General features: G+C 40.7%; 1 protein-coding gene across 2 annotated transcripts; it reads right to left on the reverse strand.

Moving 5' to 3' along the window:
- Nucleotides 1–1,420: 1,420 nt before the first annotated feature.
- slitrk6 (SLIT and NTRK like family member 6) lies at nucleotides 1,421–21,318 on the reverse strand. 2 transcript variants are annotated; one of them, XM_004066586.4, is made up of 2 exons: nucleotides 20,877–21,318; nucleotides 1,421–5,115 (listed from the first exon to the last, which is right to left on the reverse strand). In XM_004066586.4, exon 2 carries the CDS (start codon nucleotides 5,098–5,100, stop codon nucleotides 2,569–2,571), a length of 2,532 nt encoding a protein of 843 aa, XP_004066634.1. In that variant the 5' UTR covers nucleotides 5,101–5,115; nucleotides 20,877–21,318; the 3' UTR covers nucleotides 1,421–2,568. The 2 variants fall into 2 exon arrangements, with proteins under 2 accessions (XP_004066634.1, XP_020564521.1); XM_020708862.2 differs by lacking the exon at nucleotides 20,877–21,318 and adding an exon at nucleotides 10,470–11,199.
- Nucleotides 21,319–22,730: the final 1,412 nt, after the last annotated feature.

The following is a 22,730-nucleotide window of genomic DNA, read 5'->3' on the forward strand; positions in this document are numbered from 1 at the left end:
GCTGAAAATTGCATTTCTGAGTAGTTCATTCATATTGTTGTGCATCCAGAGCAGAAGTGTTACATAGAAAATATGCTGGGTAGGCCACACAAATCCCTGCTTTCTTATACCTCCTCTTGTAGACTTCCAGATCCATGTGCATCTGTTTTACTCGTCTGAGTGGCATCTTACTTAAAACAGCAATATTAGACTGGGAGAAGGAGGGGCTGTAAACTACAAGAGAGCAACGGGAATGGGAGCGGGATTCCTTTGCTGCAACGGTCCACCCACACATCAGAGGCTAACGAACTGCTGCTCTGCAGAAACTATGTCCTGTAAAACAACACACACTTTTTAACATTTTATGTTAGCTGAAAACATCATAATCATAATTACAAAGACCACTGGGATTGGTTTGAAAATAAACCGAAATAGGATATTTTTTGGGGACTTTAATTTGATTGTTTACGGATTAGAGAAATAAACAGGCAAAAACAGTCTTTGGTCTTGCTTGTAAGAAATACATATTTTGATTAAAGATAAACCACTTTTGTGAAACTTGCACTTAAAATTTGCATAAAACTATTTTGAAAAACCAAAGTATATTTAAAGAATTGTGTAAAGTGGCGGCTGTTGGTGTAACCTATCCAGAAAATTAAGAATCAATGTTTTTCTTTCCACTTTTTAAAACGTTAAAAAACGGCTAAAAGGCTATCCTCACTTTAATGATCTGTGTTTATTAACATCTTTTTATTGTCTTGTCAGAAAATATATTTAGGAAAAACAAATTAGGGTTTGTATCATTGCACTCTAATTACAGGGATCCAATTGTTGCCAATTGTGTTGAGCTTTATCGTGTCTAATATCTTCAGCCACTTCCTGCTTTTTCGGCATCACTTCACCCTTTTGGTGAAACAAAGAGCTTTGTTTGAAGAAAAGGCAGAGATTGTTCATCTCCCCTGCTGCGTGAGCTGCCTTTTTGCATGCCATAAACCATGTGCGTGCATACAAATTAATAAACATTTACTTCTGAATGTTGCCTGAATTCATTTGGACACGGCGCCGCGTGCTAGATCACTCTAAACTGGGAGGTCACGGGTGTTGTCGCATGGGGAATCCAATTAGAAAAAGGAGAATTATTGCTGGTCAGGGGATTGTAGAAGACGAGAATCGCCCAAAAAACAGAAATCCTGAAGCCAGTTTTGTGATGCAGGGGCAAGTCTGCAACACTGATGGGAGCAGCAGGAAGCCAACCAAAAGCCGTTTGGACACGAACATCCATGCAAATACACATCTGCACTGTGGAGGGCTGATAACACAGAGAAAATGCTATTTTCTGTCCAGGTGCCTACTGAGTTAATTAGTGCAGCGATGGCGCACCGCTAAGAGGCGGGCGGCACAGCCAAATGCTTCTTCTGTTTGTGGAAATGACGGTCCCCCGTTTCACTTATATTGCAATTCTTTATTTCCTGTTTCAGTTACAGCTTCTGTTTATATTCTGTACAGCACTGAAGGCACACAAAACCCAAAGAGAGAACAGAACATAAGTATATACAAAATATACAGAATAAATAACCTAGTTGAGTAGAAAAGCTACAGAGTGTGTGCTTACATGGACTTCAAGGGTATGAACGAGTAGAAATCCCCAACAATACGACATGTCAATCACCAGCTGTCCACCTCTTTCTCTGAATCGGACGTCAAATAATGGTCTGTCGCGTTAACAGAAAGCATAAGTGGCTCGTTTCTTCTGGCAAAAATAAGTTTCAGCAGGATTCTTTTGATTGTCATGCACCATCTTATGGCATTTGATTAGTGCTAGGCCTTTTGACAAGACTCTCCTGGTATATGTGTGCATATACCAGGAGATTATATATATATTTATATATAATCTACTGAACTCCCAAGTGCTTTTTCATCTGACTGACACTGCTTTCTGTGAACACACTACCAGCTGATAAAAAAAAATAAGTTTCTCTCGCTGCGGCTCGTTCTGGATCCATCCTCACACCGGAGGACAGAAGTGGAACCGCACTCCTATCACACTCCCCCCAACGTTCGCTTGGCAATTTGCTGACTCTACGGCACTATGAGCATTCATTCTGGTTCTAGCATGAAAGCTGCCTTAGGTTGACGGAGGGTGTAATCGGGTCATGGCCGGAATCAGGATAGACCGATTAAGCAGAAATTCTGGGTCAAGCAGTGATTGAAATTCGCTCACTTGGTTCCAAAACATCTGCTTCGTCCTGCAGGCGGGAGGTGGAGGAGAGAAGTCGCCATGTGGATCAATTCATTTGGCTGCTGGATGTTTAATCACATGTAAAAAGCTGATTGAGTGGATTTCACAGTGGGCTTTGACCCGGGCCTGCTTGACAGTCTCTTCTGTAAAACATAACGCCCTTCCAGCAACTACACGGTGTGGCTGTCGGCACGTTCGACCCAACAAAAGAGCAAACCAGTTACATTCTGTGCTACAGTTAAAGAGATGTGCCAATACTATATTTGTATTTATATATTTCACACTGTGGGAATCCCAAGAGGGAATCAGGAGAAGGCACTTGGTTCAAACAGGTTTGTTGCTGCTTCAGTTCAGTTAAACGCAGTCTGATGCTCCAGAACTTCTAAGTAGTCTGGTTCGGTGTGCAGGTTGGCCTTCAGTTCAAAGTACTCATTTTTCATTTGCTCCAGCATGACCTTGCGTGGTCTTGTGTACATTATGGCCTCCATTAGCTTCAGCTCCTCCTGGTGCCCCGGGCCCTGCAGGTCCATGGCGGGCTGGAGCTGGGACATGTTTTTCCTGAAGTATTCGGTAATTCCAAGCTGCTGGAGCTCCTTCTCCCCCCTGTCCAGAATGTTCCTGTACAAGGAGTTGGGATTTCCAAGAGTCATAAACTCCGCCTGGCACTCTCCGCCCATTGGCCTGAACTTGGGGCAGGGGTTTCCCGTCAGGGGGGACGTGTTCTCCCTCTCCATGATGCTTCTGCAGACGTGATGCTTGGGGCCGGATTCATCGTAATCCAAAGTGTCGTGCTCCTTGTGTTGGGAGCAATACGTGGGGTTGCGGCAGATCTGCACAATAGGACTGTGCGATCTGTCTTCATACAGAGTGGCCGACCCGGTTCTCTGCGTCAGGGTGTGGTGAGTGGTTTTCTGTCCATACATGCTGTAATGCAAATGGATGGGGGAACTGCTGGTGGTGTTGGGGTTAGGCTGCTCCTCTGCTGCCTTTTTCTTCGCCCTGCGCCGCCGTCTGTGCACCATAAACACCACCAGCCCGGCTGAGCAGAATATAATCATGAGGACGAAGATGAGAAGGCTTAAGATGAGCACAGAAAGTGGGATGGTGTCTGTTAGGGAAATGAACAACCCGCTGCTCCCGTCAGGCCCCAAAGTGGCTGTTACACTCTCCTCACCGCTGGGAGGCACCGGGTGGTAGGTCCCTAACCCGGGACAAAGCGCCTCGTGATGAAGACTTCTAAGCTCGCTCTCCATCACTTTCTTTGGAGTGTGACACAAAATTGAGCCCACCACTGTGTCTTTCCGCAGCTTCTCCACCCATTGTTTAAGGCTGAGCAAGTCGCAGCTGCAGTCCCAGGGGTTGTCCTCTAAATAAATCTGCTCCAGTGAGTCGAGTTGATCGAGCACGTTGCTCACTGGCAGATGCATGAGCAGGTTTTTTCTCAGGTTTAATTTGGCAAGGGGCACGTTGCGAAAAATCTGCGCTGGAAGAGAACTGAGCTGGTTATTATTTAAAGACAAAAGTTTCAGGTTTGGCAGGGGATTAAAAGTGCCAGGAGCAATCTCTTTGATCAGGTTGTATTCCAGATAAAGATTTTCGAGGTTGTGGAGTCCCACAAACATTGTGGAGAACAGCTTTTCTAGTTTATTTCCATTCAAAAACAGCTTTTTCAAGCTGCTCAAACTAAGAAAAGTCTCGTTATCGATGTAATCAATTCTGTTGTTGGATAAGTTGAGGGTCTCCAAACTGTCGTACGTAACGAAATCGTATTTCAAAAGTTTTTGGATCATATTTCCTGTCAAGATCAGTTTGGTAGGACTACGCTGAGTAATTCCAATGTCTGAGACCTTTTGGATCCCTCCATCCTGACAGTGCATCAAAAAGCCGGACACAGGGTGATTGTGGCAGGAACAGTGACTTGCGCAGGGACTACCTGGAGGGTGGGATGGTGTTGGGACCCTAGCATCATCTTTGGCATTGTTCAGTTTGGGGATCTGAAACGCTTTGGATGAAGGAGTAACAACCATATCCAATGACTTTGACGGCTCCTCCAGGTTGATATCCGCGTGGGACGGACACAAAACGTCCCGCTTGACTTTAGCGAGGATGCTCCCTTTCAGGTTTTGCGGTGCGCTGCAAACCACATCCCCGATGGCGGACTGGGATCTCATGTTTTCCATCCAGATTTTCAAATGTAAAATATCACAGTCACAGATCCAGCTATTGTCCTCCAGGAGCAGCTCCATAATCCGGCCAATGTGCTCCAAGAAGCCCACATACGGCAGCGTCTGCAGCTTGTTGCCTCGCAGGTCCAGGTGCGTAAGGGGCACAAAGCGGAAAATGTTGTTAGGTAAAAACTCAATGGAGTTGTCATTGAGGATCAGGACTTTGAGGCGGATCAGTTTGTTGAAGGCCCCCGGTTCAATGACCTGGATAAAGTTTGTGTCAGCCTGAAGAAACTCCAGATTCACCAACCCTTGAAAAGTGTCCTCTTTCAGGGTGACAAGGAAATTGCTGTTTATGTGGAGCTTTTTCAGCGTTCCCAGGGAGCTGAAGACCCCTGGCTCCAGCTCTTGTATGCTATTACCCCCGACATGCAGGGAAAGGGCACCCTTAAGCCCTTCCATTTCCTCAGTCCGAAGCTCAACCAGGTCATTTTTATAAAGGTTCAGGTGGAAGGGGACGCCTGGGGGGATTTTGATTTGGGAGATTTTGCTGATGTTCCTTTGCTCGCAGTTGAGATGAAGGATGCCGTCTTTCACCTCACATGAGCACAGGGAGTCACAAGACTCGCTAATGGAGGATGAAGCCTGTGAGGGATGGATATCTTGGGATCGGGCCGCCGTTAAAAACAAGCTGATGAAAATGATACAGCCCTGCATTGCGGTCTGAGACGTCTGTGGATAGAGAACAGAAGCAGGGGTGGGGGGATGGGGAGAAGTAAAAAAAACCTGTTATTATTCTTTTAGTTGAGACATAAGTCAAAATAAAACATTTACATAGTAAAATTCACAAACTTTAACCAGATGAATGTCCTTGAATGAAAAGTCCTATCCTTTCTGAATTATACAGGTGGAAAGAAAAACACCTTTATCCTGGATAAAGGGGTTTTTGACCTTTTTGCAGTGCAAAATATAATACAATTCCACATCACCTAAACACCTCATTTCCCAAAACCTTTGGTTTGAAAATGTATAAGGGTTGTTTGTTTTTTTTTCCCTGAATGTTATCCCGTGATTGTGTTACAAAGCACGGCATCTACATGGCAGCAAATACTTTTAAAAGGTCGAAAGTGGAGACAAAGACATTTCCACTGACTCACTGCAGGATAATACCACATATAGGGAGACTTATTTGACTTATTTCTCCACCCCTTCCACATGCTGACTCATCTGACTAGAAGACTTTCTCGACGTGACTCACCCAGGGCAAAAATCGCCTCAAACCATGTCAAAGAGGCACCAATTATGCTTATTGCACGCGACTGTAAGAAGTGGAGTACATCAGGCAAAACTCTCCACTGTCCACTGGAACTGCAGCCTATAAGCACGCTTTATTTTTATGATAACAAGGAGAATCGCTGTGAAGTGATTTTAATGATAAGCAGCCTCAGCACCACATCCAAATCCATTCCAGTAAGTTGACTAAAATCACAGAGGATGAAAGGATAGATCCCTCGGAGGGAGCTGGTGAAGAAGCGCACGCATCTTTTTCAGAGATGATCCAGATATTCACTGTTCACTAACAGAATTCTTCAAAGAGCAACCATGAGGGAAGATGACAGCTCTTCTTGTTAATGAATCTGATTAGCATCTGGGAGGCTTCACTCCAGCAAGACTAGGCCAGTTTGGTTCAGCTGAGTCTGTCAGAGAAGGAATTCTCTCGGTCCTGGTGTGTCTGACACAATGCTGATGAACATGGGCTGATGATGGGCTTCATTCATGTTGAAAGTATTCGAGGACGGCACTTCTTCATTACTTGGAGCAGTGTTGTATATTGACTCCAAAATGTGGCCTAAAGGCTGAGTCGATTTCCAGCATCTCTAATCCCCATATTTTTAAAGTCTGCAGCCTGATCTTTCCCCGTAGATCTGCCTATTCCTTTCATTTACACCTTTACGTAATGCCTCATTACATTCCTGTGATGTCGAGCCGAACGGCATTATTGAACAAAACTAAGCCGTGTCTATGAGGTCTACAAGCCTACACTCCAAGGTCACCTAGAGCCTCCCGGCACCAACGCTCCAACTCAATAAATGTTGATTATTTAGCTACAGAACACTATCTACAGAAAAAAGCGTTCCCTGGCCTCCTCTTCCTCCTTCATTCTTGTTCCAGGATTACCACATCAGACAAAGCACAGCTCGGTAATTAGTAGTGTATTTTGAACTTCAGGAGCACAATGAGTAAAACACCTACGTGTGGAATTTCTCAAAACAGATCTTCTTTCTCCAGATGGTGTGTGGAGAAGAAAAAAATCCCAACACAGCAGCTTCCAATGTGTAGGTCAACAGAGTTCAAAAAGCAGTATTAAAACAACAGTTCAAACGATAATAAAGAAAATAAAGTATATACTTCCCACAAAGGAGAATTTTTTTTTTTTTTTTGTCCAGACAGAATTATGACACCAAGTCAGTCATATCGGAAGAGAACTGTGAATGAAAAGGCCTGCAGCACGATTTGCAAGATTTGCACTGCTTCTACCTTTTGCACAATGCCTCTTTCAATATTAGCTACATGCGCTAGTATGGGGTAGCGACAATCCAGTGTGAACACCATATGCTTTAAGTGCATTCAAGAACAAGTGGTTAGTACGTTCTTGAATGTAAGAATACGCCATTTACTATTTTATTTGCATTGGAGTACGACACCAAGAGTTCCTAATCCCCTAATTTCATAATGGAAACATGGGCTGTACCTTATGTAACATATAGGAAACCTGGTTATTCAAGAAAGCTTGTTGTAACCTGGTTTACATACCAGTTGCAGATTAAGGGCGTTATAAAAAAAATGGAGATTGGGCTCAAATCAAAAGAGACCAACGTGGTCCCTAAGAAGGATCTTCAACTGTCCTTGTTTGTAGTTGAAACTAATTAATCAGATTTGTCAAACCTGGGAGATTACTGCTGTTTATACACATTTTATTGTGTATCTACAACTGTCTCTTCCTAGAATCTGATGGTAACACCTGAAGCTCTGCCCTTAACCCAAAGACAATATGAAACAGAAAACAAACTATTAACACAGTATATTATGGTAACAGGTACATTTTGCTAAAGAAATATGCAGCTCCAAGCGTTCTGTCCTCCATATTTCAGACAGACTCTGCTAACTGATTCATTTTTCAGGCGGTCAACTTTGCGTGGAACTCAGAGTGACGGGCACAGGACATAAAACTCTTGTGATGCCAGTCTGCCTTTGCTCTATTGTGTGGGAATTCAGATGCATGTAACTTTCTGTTTAGACAATTTAATTAGATATCTAGTAGAATCCAATGAGATCTCTTATCATGCATGCAAGGCTGACATCAGAAGCCACACAAACCCTGAGGAGGGTAAGACAGTAAAGTCTTGAAAATCAGATACAGACTACTTATCACACATGGGGACCGTCTGCAGACACTGTAACATGGGCGATGGGCACCGCCCTCTTACCAGGCCACAAATGGCATGTTCACACTTTATTTCATCCAACTTTAAGAGGCATTGTTGCCGCACAGCAAGGTGCTTGGTGACACCACGGGACTCCTATCACGAGTGTAGTGCCTCTTCATGGGTATAATATCATGTCACAGTGACACAAGTCACTGCAAGTCAGTAAACAGACATTTTTAATGCGTCTCATTTAGTTGTAGAACACAAATAAATAAACAAATGCAAAGTTCATACAAATGCTTCTTGAATAAGATGGTCAAGTATTTCTTAACAAACTGTATTATTGACGGAGTTTGAGTGGGCTGGTGAACATTTATAATGGAAGTTAAGTTCGTGACCCTGACTCCAGGATGGTGCAGCAGCCTTGACAACTAGCATCTTTACAAGCACTTTATCATACTTTTTTCTCAATTCCACCTTATTATCAGTCTTCGTCTTCAGCTCACTACCAAGTGGATAAATTATGTTTGAAACATTAGATAAATGGTCACGACTTGTTTTTTTGTGGTGTAATTGAGAGCCTCTGCTGCACACGTTTCTGCTGAAAAAGTCACAGGACGCTACTTATTTTGCTGCTTCTGACAACTTCCCTCCCTTTCTGATTTATTTATTTTCAATAAGACATGGACTTTCAGGCCGTTTGATATACTGCAAGACGGAACCATTGGCTACACATCTGCAAAGCAAGAGTGCACAGTTCCACAGCGAGCAACACATACGCCCTTGCTTTCCATTGATTTTGCACGCTTCACGGCGGTCAGAGCCCTGCAGTACAGCATGTTTTTCTCATCCCAACATTTGTCATAGTTTAGCTGTGAATTGACACACTCATGGTGTAGGTACAGTGTACGACAACAACATGAAAATGGATTTGAACCGAACGTGCTCGCTACCAGTCGACAGTTTAGTGTATTCTTTTTAGAGAAAGAACACAGGAGTCGTGTTTTGTGCTCATCAATGTCAGTGGAAGTAATGTATGCTGTAGCCACTAAAAACCCATAAAGCAGAAGCATAATTCCTCTTTTTGTAGCTCATGTACCAAGGACTTGTTATCCACTGCAGGACTTGACACCTACAGCCTTTTGTCCAACTAAATTAAGTACATTTTTAGCATAAAATTTATCATGGATATAGCAGACCATTTTAGTTTCTTGACTTAATTTTAAAAGCTTCTTATACAACTAAGAATCTTCTGACCGTCGTACTTGCTATTGCTGGGCTGTTTGCGGTCATGGTGATCAATCTCTCATTAGAAAGATGAACTATAAAGAGTAATTTATCTAAGCTCCCTTACCTGACTGCAGATGCCATGTTGAAACATGTTTTAAGGGTTACATTCTCAGTGTAAAATTGTGTTAAAAATAAATAAATAAAATTACCCATATCTCAAGAGTCTATCAAAATGTATATTTAAAATTGATATTAAAAAACATGTTGGATAACATTTTTTTAGACAGAGCAAAGCTAAATTTGGCAAAAGCAAGTTTGTTATTGTTTTAAGCAGTCCACTACTAAGAATGTAGAAAAGGATTACACCACAGAAGAAGTAGAGCGATGATTGAGCAAAAACTTTAACAAAGTAAGACTAACATTTGGCTTTTCTTGTTCAGAATAACCTTTTTTGTGAAACAACACGCGTTGTTTAAAGTCTTCTGATACTCTGAGGCTTTTACATGCAATGTTTGCCAAAAATCTCAAAGGTATCATTCAAACAAAAAACAATAGTGAATAAAAGCAACACCTGGCGGCCAACCGAGGCCACGGCAAGCTTTTAGGTACTGAAACGGCTTTAATAATCCCATGCCTAAACAGTTCAGAAAGACAAGAGGGGTCATAATCTGGAACATACATCTTATGAAACTGAGACTGTTTTTGTTTTTTTTGAAGACCTAGAATCAAGTCAGATATTCATCCTTCTAAAATGATCCATTACAAATCATCAATAGATTTGTCCGAAACCAAATGACTGTTAGTAGCAGCCCCATCCACTAAAGCAGGGGCTATAAGCCTTTTGCTGCTCATCGTTCTCCCCGTACTCTGCCATGCGGAAAAAGATCCCGTTGGCTGTGATGAAGGCAGCGAGGCTTTTGCTGCATGTTTCGCAGGAAGCTACATGGCTTGCATCTTAAGAAACACCTTCAGTGGCTTGTTTAAAAAAAAGTCAGCTGGAAGCTTTCTTGGGTCTCATAAGTCATGCTGATCACTTAACAAGATGTTGGTGGTAACACACAAGCACGATAAAGGATAGAAAATTACATCTATATGACAACAAACCGTTCATCTGACCCTCTGCTATTTCTATTTTATTAGAGTCCTAGCTCATTGTTCTCTTCTGGCAGTTTCTGATAGAGAACATATTCATGATAGAACTAATAATAGAAGCACAAGAGCTGCATGAGGATGGAAGGCGGGGGCTTACCTCCCCTGGCAAGTGTGATTTAGCAGGCTTGCATTTTAAATGGTCTGTTTAACTAATATGCAGTAATTAGTTCTACAGAAATGAGCAGACAGAGTACACCAGTGTGAAGTGGCATCAAGGTTGTGCGTTTTGTACAAAGACCCATTTGCAGCTAACATGTGTATATTTCGGCCACCTACTTCTCTTGTCCCTTTAAACGACGACACTTTCCGTGCTGGAGTGAGTCACCAGGAGGACTGGCAGATTGGAGGTAGATTTGCTCAGAAAACACAGATGCAGACGGTCAAACGGATAACAAGCAAAGCAAACATGCATAGAAGTATAATCAGCTTCAGTCTACCTTCGGCGTGGTGCAGAATGTGATTATTAGTCAAAATGACCTTCGAAAACTGAACTTTTTATGGCTATCTGGCTCAGTTTTTAAATAACCATTCACTTTTTGGCCACAAAAATCATGCGTTTTTGATTTTTCTTTGGTCTTCTTCAAAACACTGACTGATGTACACTTAAGTTACGTCCTGTTTAATACATTTGGTAACTTGGAAGTTGAGCCTGTTTTGATCTCTTGAGGAGCAACTGTGTGAGGCTGTGGAGGATACAATGCAGTCCTTCAGAATAAAAGACAGACTAATCATTGATGATCGATCTCCCTGTTGCAAAGCAAAAGACGTTAAATGCTTCACATCTGGATGTCATTTACAGTCTTCATGTCTACAATGAAACTGATATAAACGAGTACAAGTATAAAGCCAAAGAAGGATAAATTTCTATAAAATGACCTGACAAATATACCAGAAACAACCCAAAAGCAGGATATGGTGAACCAGCAGGTAGATAGACATTTACCTGATTTTAGTTCATCTAAAATGGGAAAACGTTGACTGGACCCTATCCTGCAATACACTTTAAACACTTTTTCAACCCTTGTGCTATCTTAGATGACCCCACCCTTACATTGACATGTTTTCCCTACCATGACAAAGGTGGATAAAGGTGGAAAGATTTCATGTAATCCATGGACACCAGTGAAAATCCCAAATCATTGAAGAAAAATGGTTCAGAGCACTGTCTAGTGGGTCTAGATGACCCAACTCCCAATTTTAAAGCACCTAGGAGAGCACAAGGATTAAAGTACCGTAATGTAAACGATCTGTGAAAGTGAATTGCACTTTAAAACTCTGTGGGGTTGTTTTTAATGGACAAACTATTTTTGTATTCTATCATTTAGAGTTGTGCCGATGGACGATACCTTCGTCCATCGTGATGGGTGACTGACATCCCGATGGAGAGACACCATCGTGATGCCACGCCCCCGCCACGTTGCGCGTCGACACCATAAGCCCCGGTTACATGTGCAAAATATCTTGATGGGATCAATGGTCGGATTAGAATTCAACAGTGTACATGGGCCCAGAAAAATGTTTTCAGAATATAACAAACGTTCACTAAGGTCACACCTTCGGTCGGAATAAATCATGGGCACATGCGCAGTAGGGTTTGAAAAACCGGAAGCGGATATAAGTTCCGCCGAGCAGCTATTTTTTTTTCAAACTTTATTGAATGTAACAATTCAATACAAAACAATGTTAAACAGCGCCGAGCGGCTATATACATTGACATGTCAGCTCGGTAATATACGAGACGATCTTCTAAACGTGCTTTAATAATGTTACGGTTATTATGAAACACCTGTTCGCTCATCATTTGAATTTTAATCCGTGTGGTCAGTGCTTTTTCTGAACAGAGCCGGAAAGAAGCCAGGATGAGCAGTATGCTAACAACATTAGCTTTGGGTGGTGCTGTAATCTGCATCCTGGCTGCACGTAAAAATGTGGGAATAACATCAGCCTTTATTTAGTCGGGACACGACTGGAAACACAAATCCACATGATTGTTTGAACGGTTTCTATGGACTGAGCGACATTTCTGCTTTGAAGCTCAAACCGCTGTGTGTGCTGACGATCCGAGCTGTACTCAGACACACACTTTTAGACCCGGTTCTGAGTTCGGTAGTTCGTACCTAGAGCTGCGGGATGGATCGCAGTCTTAAATCTCCCACACATAGCGCTCATGTAACAAAGCATCCCCCCCCCCCTTCCCATCAAACACAAAGCTGTAAGTGCGAGCTCTGCCGGTCCACTTCACTAGTTAAGTGCAGGAGCGGACCACTTCTTTTCTATTTTGTTTGTTACTCTTTTTGTTAAAGTCACTTCCCTCAGTTTATATTGGATCATCGGGGATGAGTCATTAGTTGGGAAATAAAGTAATAAAATAAAATAACGAATAGCAATTATGAGAATGAAAAATTTAAAAATCCCCCCCCCCCCCCCCCCCGAACGATATCATCGTCCATCCCGATGGTTGACAGCAAACATCGTCAACGGCCAATTTAGGGGACATCGTCCAACCCTACTATCATTTCAAACTCTTTCTTGTCTTTATATTAGGGCTGGGCGATAAAATGCTAATTAAATATATCGGAATATAACTTTTTCTCAATAGATCAGAGTCTACCACAATAGACTATTATTTTTGAAGGCTCCGAAATTAACACTCGCCAGTTGCGAGCATTTTATCCTTTTTGGCGAGTAAGGGTTAGATGCCACATGGCGATGTTTGCACAAACTTAGTCTTGTTTATTTGCCCTCATTTTGGTAAATTTCATTTTTCCTGTCCTGTACCCGTCTGTACGCGAGATAAAGAAACGCACACAAGATGATGCTTATGATGCTATGATAACAAGCTTTTCCGTCTGTCACCTAATTGTAAAGACGGGCCGGTAAAAGTTGGACAGTATTTTCACGCGGTGGATAAATAAAACAAGATTGATTCACAGGACATTCATAAAAACTGTATTTCATAAATATAATAACAGAATTGAATTTACTGTTTTTGCAGTGTCTTTGTAGCCTTACAGAGCTGGTGTTACACCGAAAACGGTGACCTGTCAGATATTGTGCTGAATATGCTAAAATGAGATATTGTGCTCCTACCTCTTTCTCTCTTCAGAGACCCTTAATGTTAATGGTGTGTAATAACAATAATTCAAAACATTATACTGTTTTCAGGCCGTTTTTGTTATGATTTAATATAAAATGTAATCACCTGGAGGCAAAATTAAATCTGTTCTTGTTTTCTTAGCATGCTTGAATTTGGGTTTACAGTTGGATGAAAATCAAGACATGTTCATACATTTTCTTCAAAGTAGGTAGGAGGTAGGAGAAGGTAGGAGATACATCTGTGTAAAATAGTGTTGTAATTTGGCTAGTAAAAAATATGTTTGTAAAAATCTACCAGCCAACTTGGCATGAAGGGTTAAATGAACTGTTCAATGTGCTATTTTTGTCGTTACATTCAACGATTAATTAATGCTTAATCTGTTGATCTCCAACAAATTGCTATAGTCTGACTAAAGGTTGAAGGTGTCATTCAGTCCCCTTGATGGTGTACAAAAAAACAGGAGCAACAGCACGATGTTGAAAAAGGCTCCACTGACAACAGCAATCATTGTACTCAGAGCGGTCCCACCAACTGGGACAAAAATGCCCCAGGAATGACAGTTTGCATTATGGCCCGAGTAACACGCTCTAGTTCTATTCTTTTGAGTGGAAAAATATTAATGTTGGGCCACTTTTCATTGCACTAAATCTATTGAAACTAAAGTAAGGAGTAGTTATGTTTGTATCTATCAAAACATATACAGTCTATAGAGTTTAAACTGTAGTGGATGAACCTTTTTGACTTTTAGCAAAATTATTTAGCCATTTTAAAGTATTTAACTCAATTGGCTCAAATTTTTCAATACTTCAACTTAAGAGTAGGTCAAGCTGGTTTAATTTAAACACTTAAGGTGGACGATATAGTGTGCGTTCAATAGGCTTTGTATCATGTTCACTTAGAGGCAGCTTTAATAGAACCACGGCTCTTGGTTTAAGAGTTTATGTCAGATAATAGTTATATTTTATGGATTCTAAAAAGAACTATACTTGTTTCAGACAAACTCTACTTATTAGACAAATTACAACAGATAGTGGTAGGAATATAAGGAAACTGATAAATTAGGACTATTTTTGGCATTTGTTTTTATTTTCCACTGACTTCATACCATCAAAAGCTTGTCAAAACTTTATCAACTGAATCACTTAGTTTCCAAGCCTTTGGATTTCAGTAATCCTACCTTATTTCCTGTTGTGGAAACATCGGAGGTCAAAATATTCACAAAAGTCACGCACTTTCTATTCTGATTCAGTGCTGCTCTGCCCTCTGACTGTTTATTCACTAGACACTTCCATAATTCATTTCTGTGTCATACTGGGATCAGCTTAAGTAGGTTTGTGATGCAGAGGGGGTAGACCTGAAACTCCACCCGGGTGACGCTCCAAGCACACTGATTGAAACCTGTGAGAGTTCAGTCCATGTCAAACTCAGAAGATGTTTCCCTAATCTGATGCAACAGAAGTTTAAAGTCCATCTGGACATTAAGGAGTTTTTTTTTTTTTGCTTCTCTATTTTCTTTGGTTCGCTCTTGTTTTTTTATTTTTTTTAGAAACAGCAGCTTTTACTAGGATTCTTTAAAGCCTTTTCTAGAGTTTTCAAGGTTTTGGGTAAAAAAAGAAAAGAAAAACACCAACAGACTTCCAAAAGCTAGAGAGGGCAAACCAACAATATTAAAGGATCATAGAACCCTTTTTAATTTATAAAATGAGAATTGACCAAGAAGTTTTATTGACTTGGTGATTGAAGGGTAGACTGAGAGACCTAAAAGGCCAGGACAATTCTTTCCTAGCACACAGTAAACCCAGCTACTTCAAAGAAAATAGTTTTCTCCTTGTTAATGTTTTATTAGCCCAGGTACTATGGCTGTTTTTAATTGAAAGCCTGATGACCTGACAGCTACAGAGGCGCAAAGTGACCTGCATCTTCTGCCTGAGACCTTTCAAGACCAATTAGGTTGGAATACTGCAGGGGCAATTAAAGAAGCCCGATGGTTTCGAGCTTCAGTTAAAACCCATTATTGGACGTGAAGCTTCAAAGACAAGTGCCACCGGCGTAGACCGTAACATCACCCATAAGTCCCTGTTTGCTGTTGACACAGATGACCAGAATTGGAATGCCTCAAGATTATCAAACGCTGCGGCACGTGTGGTAATCACACGTGATGTTGCTGCAAGAAAAAGGAGTTGGGAAGCAAACAAAGGCAGTGTGGGGTTTGGCAACTTGTCCAGCAGCTATGTAATGTAATCTTGTCTAACAAAAATGTTGACCAATTAGCATAGCTAGGTAACCACTACTGACAACATAAAGATTTATTTGTGAAGCTGTGGGAAAAGCCCCAACACTAATATAAAAAAAAAACAAAGTTAATCCAGTAATTACAAAGACATTATCGTGTTGCTAAGTAGGCAGAAGTATTAAAAAACATTAACATTGCCATGTTGATTGACTGGAACTAGCATAACCTACAGCTGAGCTCTGCAGGAACTTTCTCTTAGTTATCTTTGTAGTCCTGCTGTGTTGCTTTTTCCGTCTGTTTGCTCTGGTGCTGCTGTATCATCATTTTTCAGGAAACCATACCAAGCTCAGTTGATTAGGGGAACGTTTAAAATCAAAGCCCAGTCTAACTGCTGTTATTTCATTGTTTTATACGTTTGCAATCATGACTGAAATGTTCTGAGGAAAAAAAGCAGTATGTGATTATGTGGCTTTATACCAAGGTTAGCTGATGTGAGAGGACTGCACATCAACACTCCGATGTGAAGGATTTCAAACTGACGTGTAGTTTTCCTACATTCTGAACACCATTTATTTGAACAGAATACTGTCAAAAACATCACATCTGGAGTACTGCCTCTGCATCCCCCACCTAAAATAAAGTAGTGGGAAAAAAATGATATTGGAAATTTGAAATAAAATTCTGCCCATATTTCCTCAACCACCAATTTATTAAATCTATTCAAGTTTGACCAAAACGTTTAGAATAACGAAGCATTTCCAATGCACAACCATTCAATTAAATACAAATTATTGTACCAAAAATAACAGAAACATGTATTTTTCCTATAAATTCTTATAAGAAAATGCTTTAAAAGAAAACAAATTAGTGTTTGATTTATCGCTGCAAAATTTTGTTGGTAAAAAAATTTTTTATTTACCCATTTCATCATCTATCCTGGTTCTTGAGCAAATATTTGGATTTCTGATCTTTTAAATACTAGCTATTAACTAAAGAAATACTTCATTTTGTTTATATTAGAGACGATTCTTCATTCTGAATGCTGTTTTTTCCACGTTTATACAAATCATCCCTAACCAAACCCCTTTGTCAGTGACATTCTTTCAGAGTAACACAGAGAAAACAATAAAATATATATTAAATACCCCCTGATAATTGTGCCCCTTGATATGTAAATTGTGTGCCAGATGATCTACGTCTTCAGGCCTGATATGGTCCACACTTACTGCACTTTGCTTCAAGCTGAGCAGTTTAAACAACATTCTTTACAGCCTCACACGGTTCAATCCTTTTTACAGTCTACGTCCCCACAGCTATAATAATATGGCGCAGAACAAGTTTCTGCCTGTTGAGTAGCTTCATAAGGTTCAGGAGTGGCTGACACCAGTTAGTGAAATATGACAGAAATTGCTTGCATGACATCCAGTTTAATGGAAGTTTACCGAGTCAAGAAGTGTGAAGGAAAAAGAAAAAAAAAAGTGGTTTCTGTTGATATTTTGCCTTTTTTTATTTTGAAAAAAAGGTGTTTTATGTAGAAATTCAAAATACACATTGATGGTGGAAAAGTAGCAAAGACGACTCGGAACCTGACATGACTGAGTGAATTATCTTTACCTGGTAAATCAGCTTTAGTCATTTTTAAAGCATCGTATCGAGGTTGAGCAAAGTCTCCACATTTGCATCACCAGTGCCCCAAGTGGAAAACAAAGAGGAGCACTGCAAAGACTTTATTGACTTGGCAGACTCCAATAAGAGATGGGCTGGCCTGGAGCTCCACACTGCTATATTCCCCCTGACAGAGAGGTTTATAGCAGGTGCTGCTTTTAGTAAGGGAGGCTGTTTTCTTCTAGGTGTTTGAAACAACACACTACTAGTCAACAGCAGCACAACGGCTGAAACACTAAGCACAAACATGGAAAAGCTACTTTCAATGATACAGTGAACCCTGTCTGACAACTACACAGACAGCATATCACAATAAGATGTCCTTCCAGGTAATTTATTTCCGTTCACTCGGAGAACTATTCTTTCCCAGAACAGAGTTGATTAAAAAAGATAATCTCCAAAGGACAAACTGAACCGACGAGTGTCAGTGACTGCAAACTTTAACCCTTTACCGCTGGAGACCATGACGGCTACACCTAAATAACATGCTCTTTAAAGGATCGTAACTCCTTAACTGTTCTCACAATCAACACAAATCACCTGTTTCTGAAAAGCGGCTTTTCATATCTGCTTTGCACCAAAATGCAAGACATTACGAAAGTAAATTTTTCGGCTTTGCACCGATATGCAACACATTACGAACGTAAAGTTGCACCAATATGCAACACATTATAAACATGACATGTTGCAAAATGCAGCAAAGCCACTTTTTGTAATGGAATCAGAGGGATTTACATCTATTGCGTAAGCACTTTACAACTAGAAAGTCTTGCACTTCACCAAAAGTCTACTTTTTTTCTGCTTCAGGATCTGCTGGAATTACGTTAATTGTGAAAACGGTTGAAGAGTTAGTCATTCAAAGAAGGTCACCAGTGGAGCTAAATTTCCGTAGTAAGAGGGTTAAAAACACCAATGCACAATAAATTATTATATTTTAGGAAAGCGTGTGGATCGTGCAACTCTTCCATAAGCTTATAGCTATTCTGTTATTCTGATGTCCTTTTTTTAAGTTCGTAGCAATAGATTAACGTCCAGACTTGAGTTCGATTTGTCAAAGAAACAGATCTTGCAACAATAAGATCTACAGGAAGTAATGTTTCAAAAGGAGAGTAGTAGACGTAAAATGAGAAAATGCTTACCAAGCAAAAATAAAACAATATCAAAATATTTCCAAAAAAAGGTATATTTCCTCCATAAACAAAGGTGCATAATAAACAAATGATGCCTTGTGATGATCTTAAATAACTTAGGACCCAACCCTCCTTGTTCTCCAGCCATCTCTTCTGTACTTCTGGCTAATGACTTGATGAGGATCGTTGAGTCGAGCAGAAGCTGAATTCACCTTAATCAGCTGATCAGCAGTGAGTAGAAAAGGAAGAAAAAAATAGACAGGGCAGTAGATTTTAAGAGGATGGATGGAACAGCCTTCACTCTATATTAATCCAAATTTAAAGACCCACTCCGATCCTTTTATAATCTATGTTGAAAGTGTTCCCAGTGGTCTATTAACTATGATTATGCCTGTTTTAGCCAAAATCATAAAAACAGTTTCTAAGACATAGTCGTCTCCATTTCCCATCAATTATCTGTTTTTACGCTCTTCTGCTAGCTTACAGCCACTCACAACCCCAACCTTATATTACAGGAGTACAAAAACAAATGGCCAGCAATAATGGATTAATCCACCTGTACAGTTTTGAGCTTGATGCTAGTTTGGACGAAGGAAATGGAGACTTGCATGGATCTAGTCGTCTAGAGCAGAGCAGGGAGCTTGTGTCCCGTCCAGCATATTTTCTACATCTCTAATACATTCTTTTCAAACTGCATTTTTTTTGGTCTGCTCCTAATTCACAACGATTTGAACAAAGCAATAAACCAAAACGCAATTTTAACCTTTTTATTTATGTCCTCCATCATCAGAAAAAGGCCACAGGAACACCTTCAAAACACAATTTTCATTGGAATAGGTCCTTAAGTGTCTCTTCTTACTACTAATAATTATATAGGTTGTAGACTTGAAGGTCTTTGATTATAGGACCAGTTAAATTTGGGTTTGTTTGTTTTTCCAATAGAAATGGGTGGTAAATCTCATAAACCAGAGTTTGACAATGTATATTGATGTGAAAATGATGAGTCGAGTTCCCCATGGGAACAACTAGGACAAACCATAAAATGTGCCTAAATTACCATCAATCTGCCCAAACAACACCAACAGTCATTGTTTGCATTTGGCTAAGACTGATTTGTCACCAGATGCAAATAACATGTGAGATGACAAGTGATGAAGAGATTTGTTGCTTCCAGTGATGAGGACGTTTTATTTCCCCGTGACATTGGGAAAACGGATCAGAACCGGCACTCCTGTCATTGCTTTCATGCTGCGTCTGCATGCATCATCAGCTTTGATTTTTGTGTGCTCTTCCTCTGATCGTCTCTCTGGCTTCCCTGGCACCAATTACTGCGGGACTTGTCCTTTTTCTCCCTCCGTATTAGAAGTGATGTGGCCTGCCCTATGAAGTCAACACCACCACTACACCCACATATCCACAGAGTGCCTGTGGCCCTCCGCTGTAATCCAGGAGAAATAATAATTACGACATCCGCCCACTCGGGAGCCAAGGGATAGTTCAACTCCCTTGCTCCTCGCTCTGTCCCGGAGCTCACACTGAGCTCTAAACCTGCACCTGTCAAGTTAATCATTTCCTCCGGCTTCTTTACATATTGCAAATACAATTTGATGAATTTTCCATCGACGGCAATGGCTTGTTTAGTCGTGAATTATTGCACTGGCTCATTTCATCAAGTAAACACTGTTTTTTTGTTTGTTTTTTAATCAGCAATTTCCTGCTGCTGGGTGATTATTGGTCATTGATGTTGGTCCACAAATAATTATCTTTGGAGCGGAAGTCAAAGGAAGAGCAACATCCCTAATTTAGCTTCATTTGTCCAACTGGACCTCAATCGATACGCCTTTTAAGTGATTTGGTGCAGGACTTCTCAGTCTGTGCTAGTAAGTGATTTATAAATACTCAATTAGGCCATTAATCTGCCATTAATCCGGTGCTTTCTATATTCAATTATCCAATTCATAACCTAACGATAATTAGACGATGCCTGCCTGGTTAACTTGCATTTACCTATAACCTTATCTAATAATTGAAGTGGGTGTGGAGTGAATTCCTGCAGGAGAAAGTGATTAAATTAGCCATAAATGCTACGCATAGCTGATTTAATTCGATGTGGTGTACAGTAAAGCCCACAAGTACACACTCTTTTTCTTATGTTTTTTATTCCTTTGAAAGGTTAACACAGAGGGCAAAGAAATCCTTTCTGATTGGCTGATTTCTTTGAGAAGTCAAACATGAAAGAACACCTGTGTCCGATGACGTTCGTTTAAATATTCATGCGCCACAAGAAGGGACTAGAATTATAAAAGTAAGCTTTTTTTATTTATTTAAAAAAAAAAGTTTAGAAGAAAAGTATTTATAATGTAAAAGGCAAATTGTTATGGAACACAATCATGATATTTAAAATGAATTAAACATCAACTAACGATTCATCTGTTTAAATAAATGTATTCAAAATAACTTTATTTTATTTGTACTGTAAATTAAGTTAGCAACACAGAAATCCTAAAAATAGAAAAGATACACAAAAAAGATATCTCAGCGACCGCTTCGAGACTTACCGGCTAAAACTCAGTAAAAAAAGGGAAATATAGTCCTCATTTTCATCATCAAACGCGGGGACCCGCATCGAGGAGGCGCGGACGGCGCCTCTCCGGTCCAAGAACACAGGCAGACATGATCGGGGGGGAAACTTCTCAGGGGTCTGTCCTTTCCAACCTTCCAGTGTGGCTCTGCGGTCTGATACGGGTCACCGATTACTCCTATTTCTGACAGTCCCGGGATGAGCAGCCTCCAGAGTTCATTTAAATGACGCTAAGGCTCGGGATAATTAACAGAAGTGTAGTTTAAAATAAAATAAATGAAAAACACAAATCCGGCTTTTCCTTTTTCTTCTTTTCTGTCAAGACCTCAGGCACGCTCCGCGTACTTAACCAATGTGCAGTGTGGCGGAGCTGCTGAGTTATTTGCATGCTGTGGAGGTGGACTACGGGGAGGCGAAGCCTTCTCAAGTTAGCTTGAATGCTATACAGCGCATCCGGTTAAGGTATTTCAAAATAAGAGAGCATCAAATGTTTTTTTAAATAAACCGTCTTTTAACATTTTTGATCCCAACAATTTTTTAAATAAGGCATACAATTTTTACTATCAAACTAATTCACACAAATCTGCTCCCCAACAATAGTTTTTATTGACAAAAAAAGAAAAGAAAAAGAAAATTAGTTTTACTTTAAAGCCACAAAGTACTTCCTCTGTCTATTAATACAAGCACACAGCTGGAAAGGCGCTTTGAAAGAGATCCTCCTATTTCTTTTTTTTCTACTGTCAAACCACAAAAGAAAAGAAAAAAACACTTTCACTGATTGGCTATAATTGGTCCACAATACTTCTCTAAAGCTATCTACACATGGGGCATGTGATGTGCATTCAAAACAACCATTCTTGATCACGCTTTTAGAAAACAGTGGACACACTGGACTGTCGCTGTCCGATACATGATACATGATACAAGAATCATGCTCCAGTTATATGAAATATTTAGTGTCATATAATTCTGCCCAGACACAAACCGCAATAATTCATTTCTCCTCTATGATCAATTTCTAATGGCTGGTACTTCTGTGTGTTGAAAAGGGAGCTACCCATATGACGAATCAGAGTCCCTGATTGGTCAAAGTAAAACTGGTTTAACTTTCAGCATGTAAATGGCGTATACTTGTATAGCGCTTTTCTACCTACAAGAACAAAGCGCTTTACAGTCACAGTCCCATTCACGCAGTCACACACACATTCACACACTGGTGGCCGCTCCACTGCCAAACACAGGCGCCCGCCTACCACCAGAGGCAAGGTGGGGTTCAGTGTTTTGCCCATTAGACGATGCCTGCCTGGTTAACTTGCATTTACCTATAACCTTATCTAATAATTGAAGTGGGTGTGCAAGGTGGGAATCGAACCTGCAATCTTATGATCATGGGTCGACCGCCCAACCGCTGCACTACGGCCGCCAAACGTGTTCAATGGCTGCATGTTTTGCCCAAAGACGGACTTCAAAACTTGTGTAGTCACGCGAAGCCATGGTTGTTTTGATTGCAGCAGCCGAAAAAGGCACAGAAGCACGTTTACAAAGACTTTCTATTAGAAGTGGTCGCTCAAATGCGTGTTTCCGAGCCCGGTATGAACGCACCATAGGGATGCATGCTACAGAGCTGTCATAAATACATAGGGCATGGGATGTTCCCATTGTTACATCATTATTACTGCTTCCCGTCCTTGAGTGTGATTCTGGTGCTACCAGTTCTGGCAGAGTTGTGACCTTTAACCTCCCTGTGGTGCAGATGCTCATAAACGATAATCACCAACTCATGGCACTGAGACCAAGCCAAACAGTTGAACTGATTAAACAACTGTAAGTA

Source organism: Oryzias latipes, chromosome 2 (assembly GCF_002234675.1).
Source record: "Oryzias latipes chromosome 2, ASM223467v1".
Taxonomy (NCBI): Eukaryota; Metazoa; Chordata; class Actinopteri; order Beloniformes; family Adrianichthyidae; genus Oryzias; species Oryzias latipes.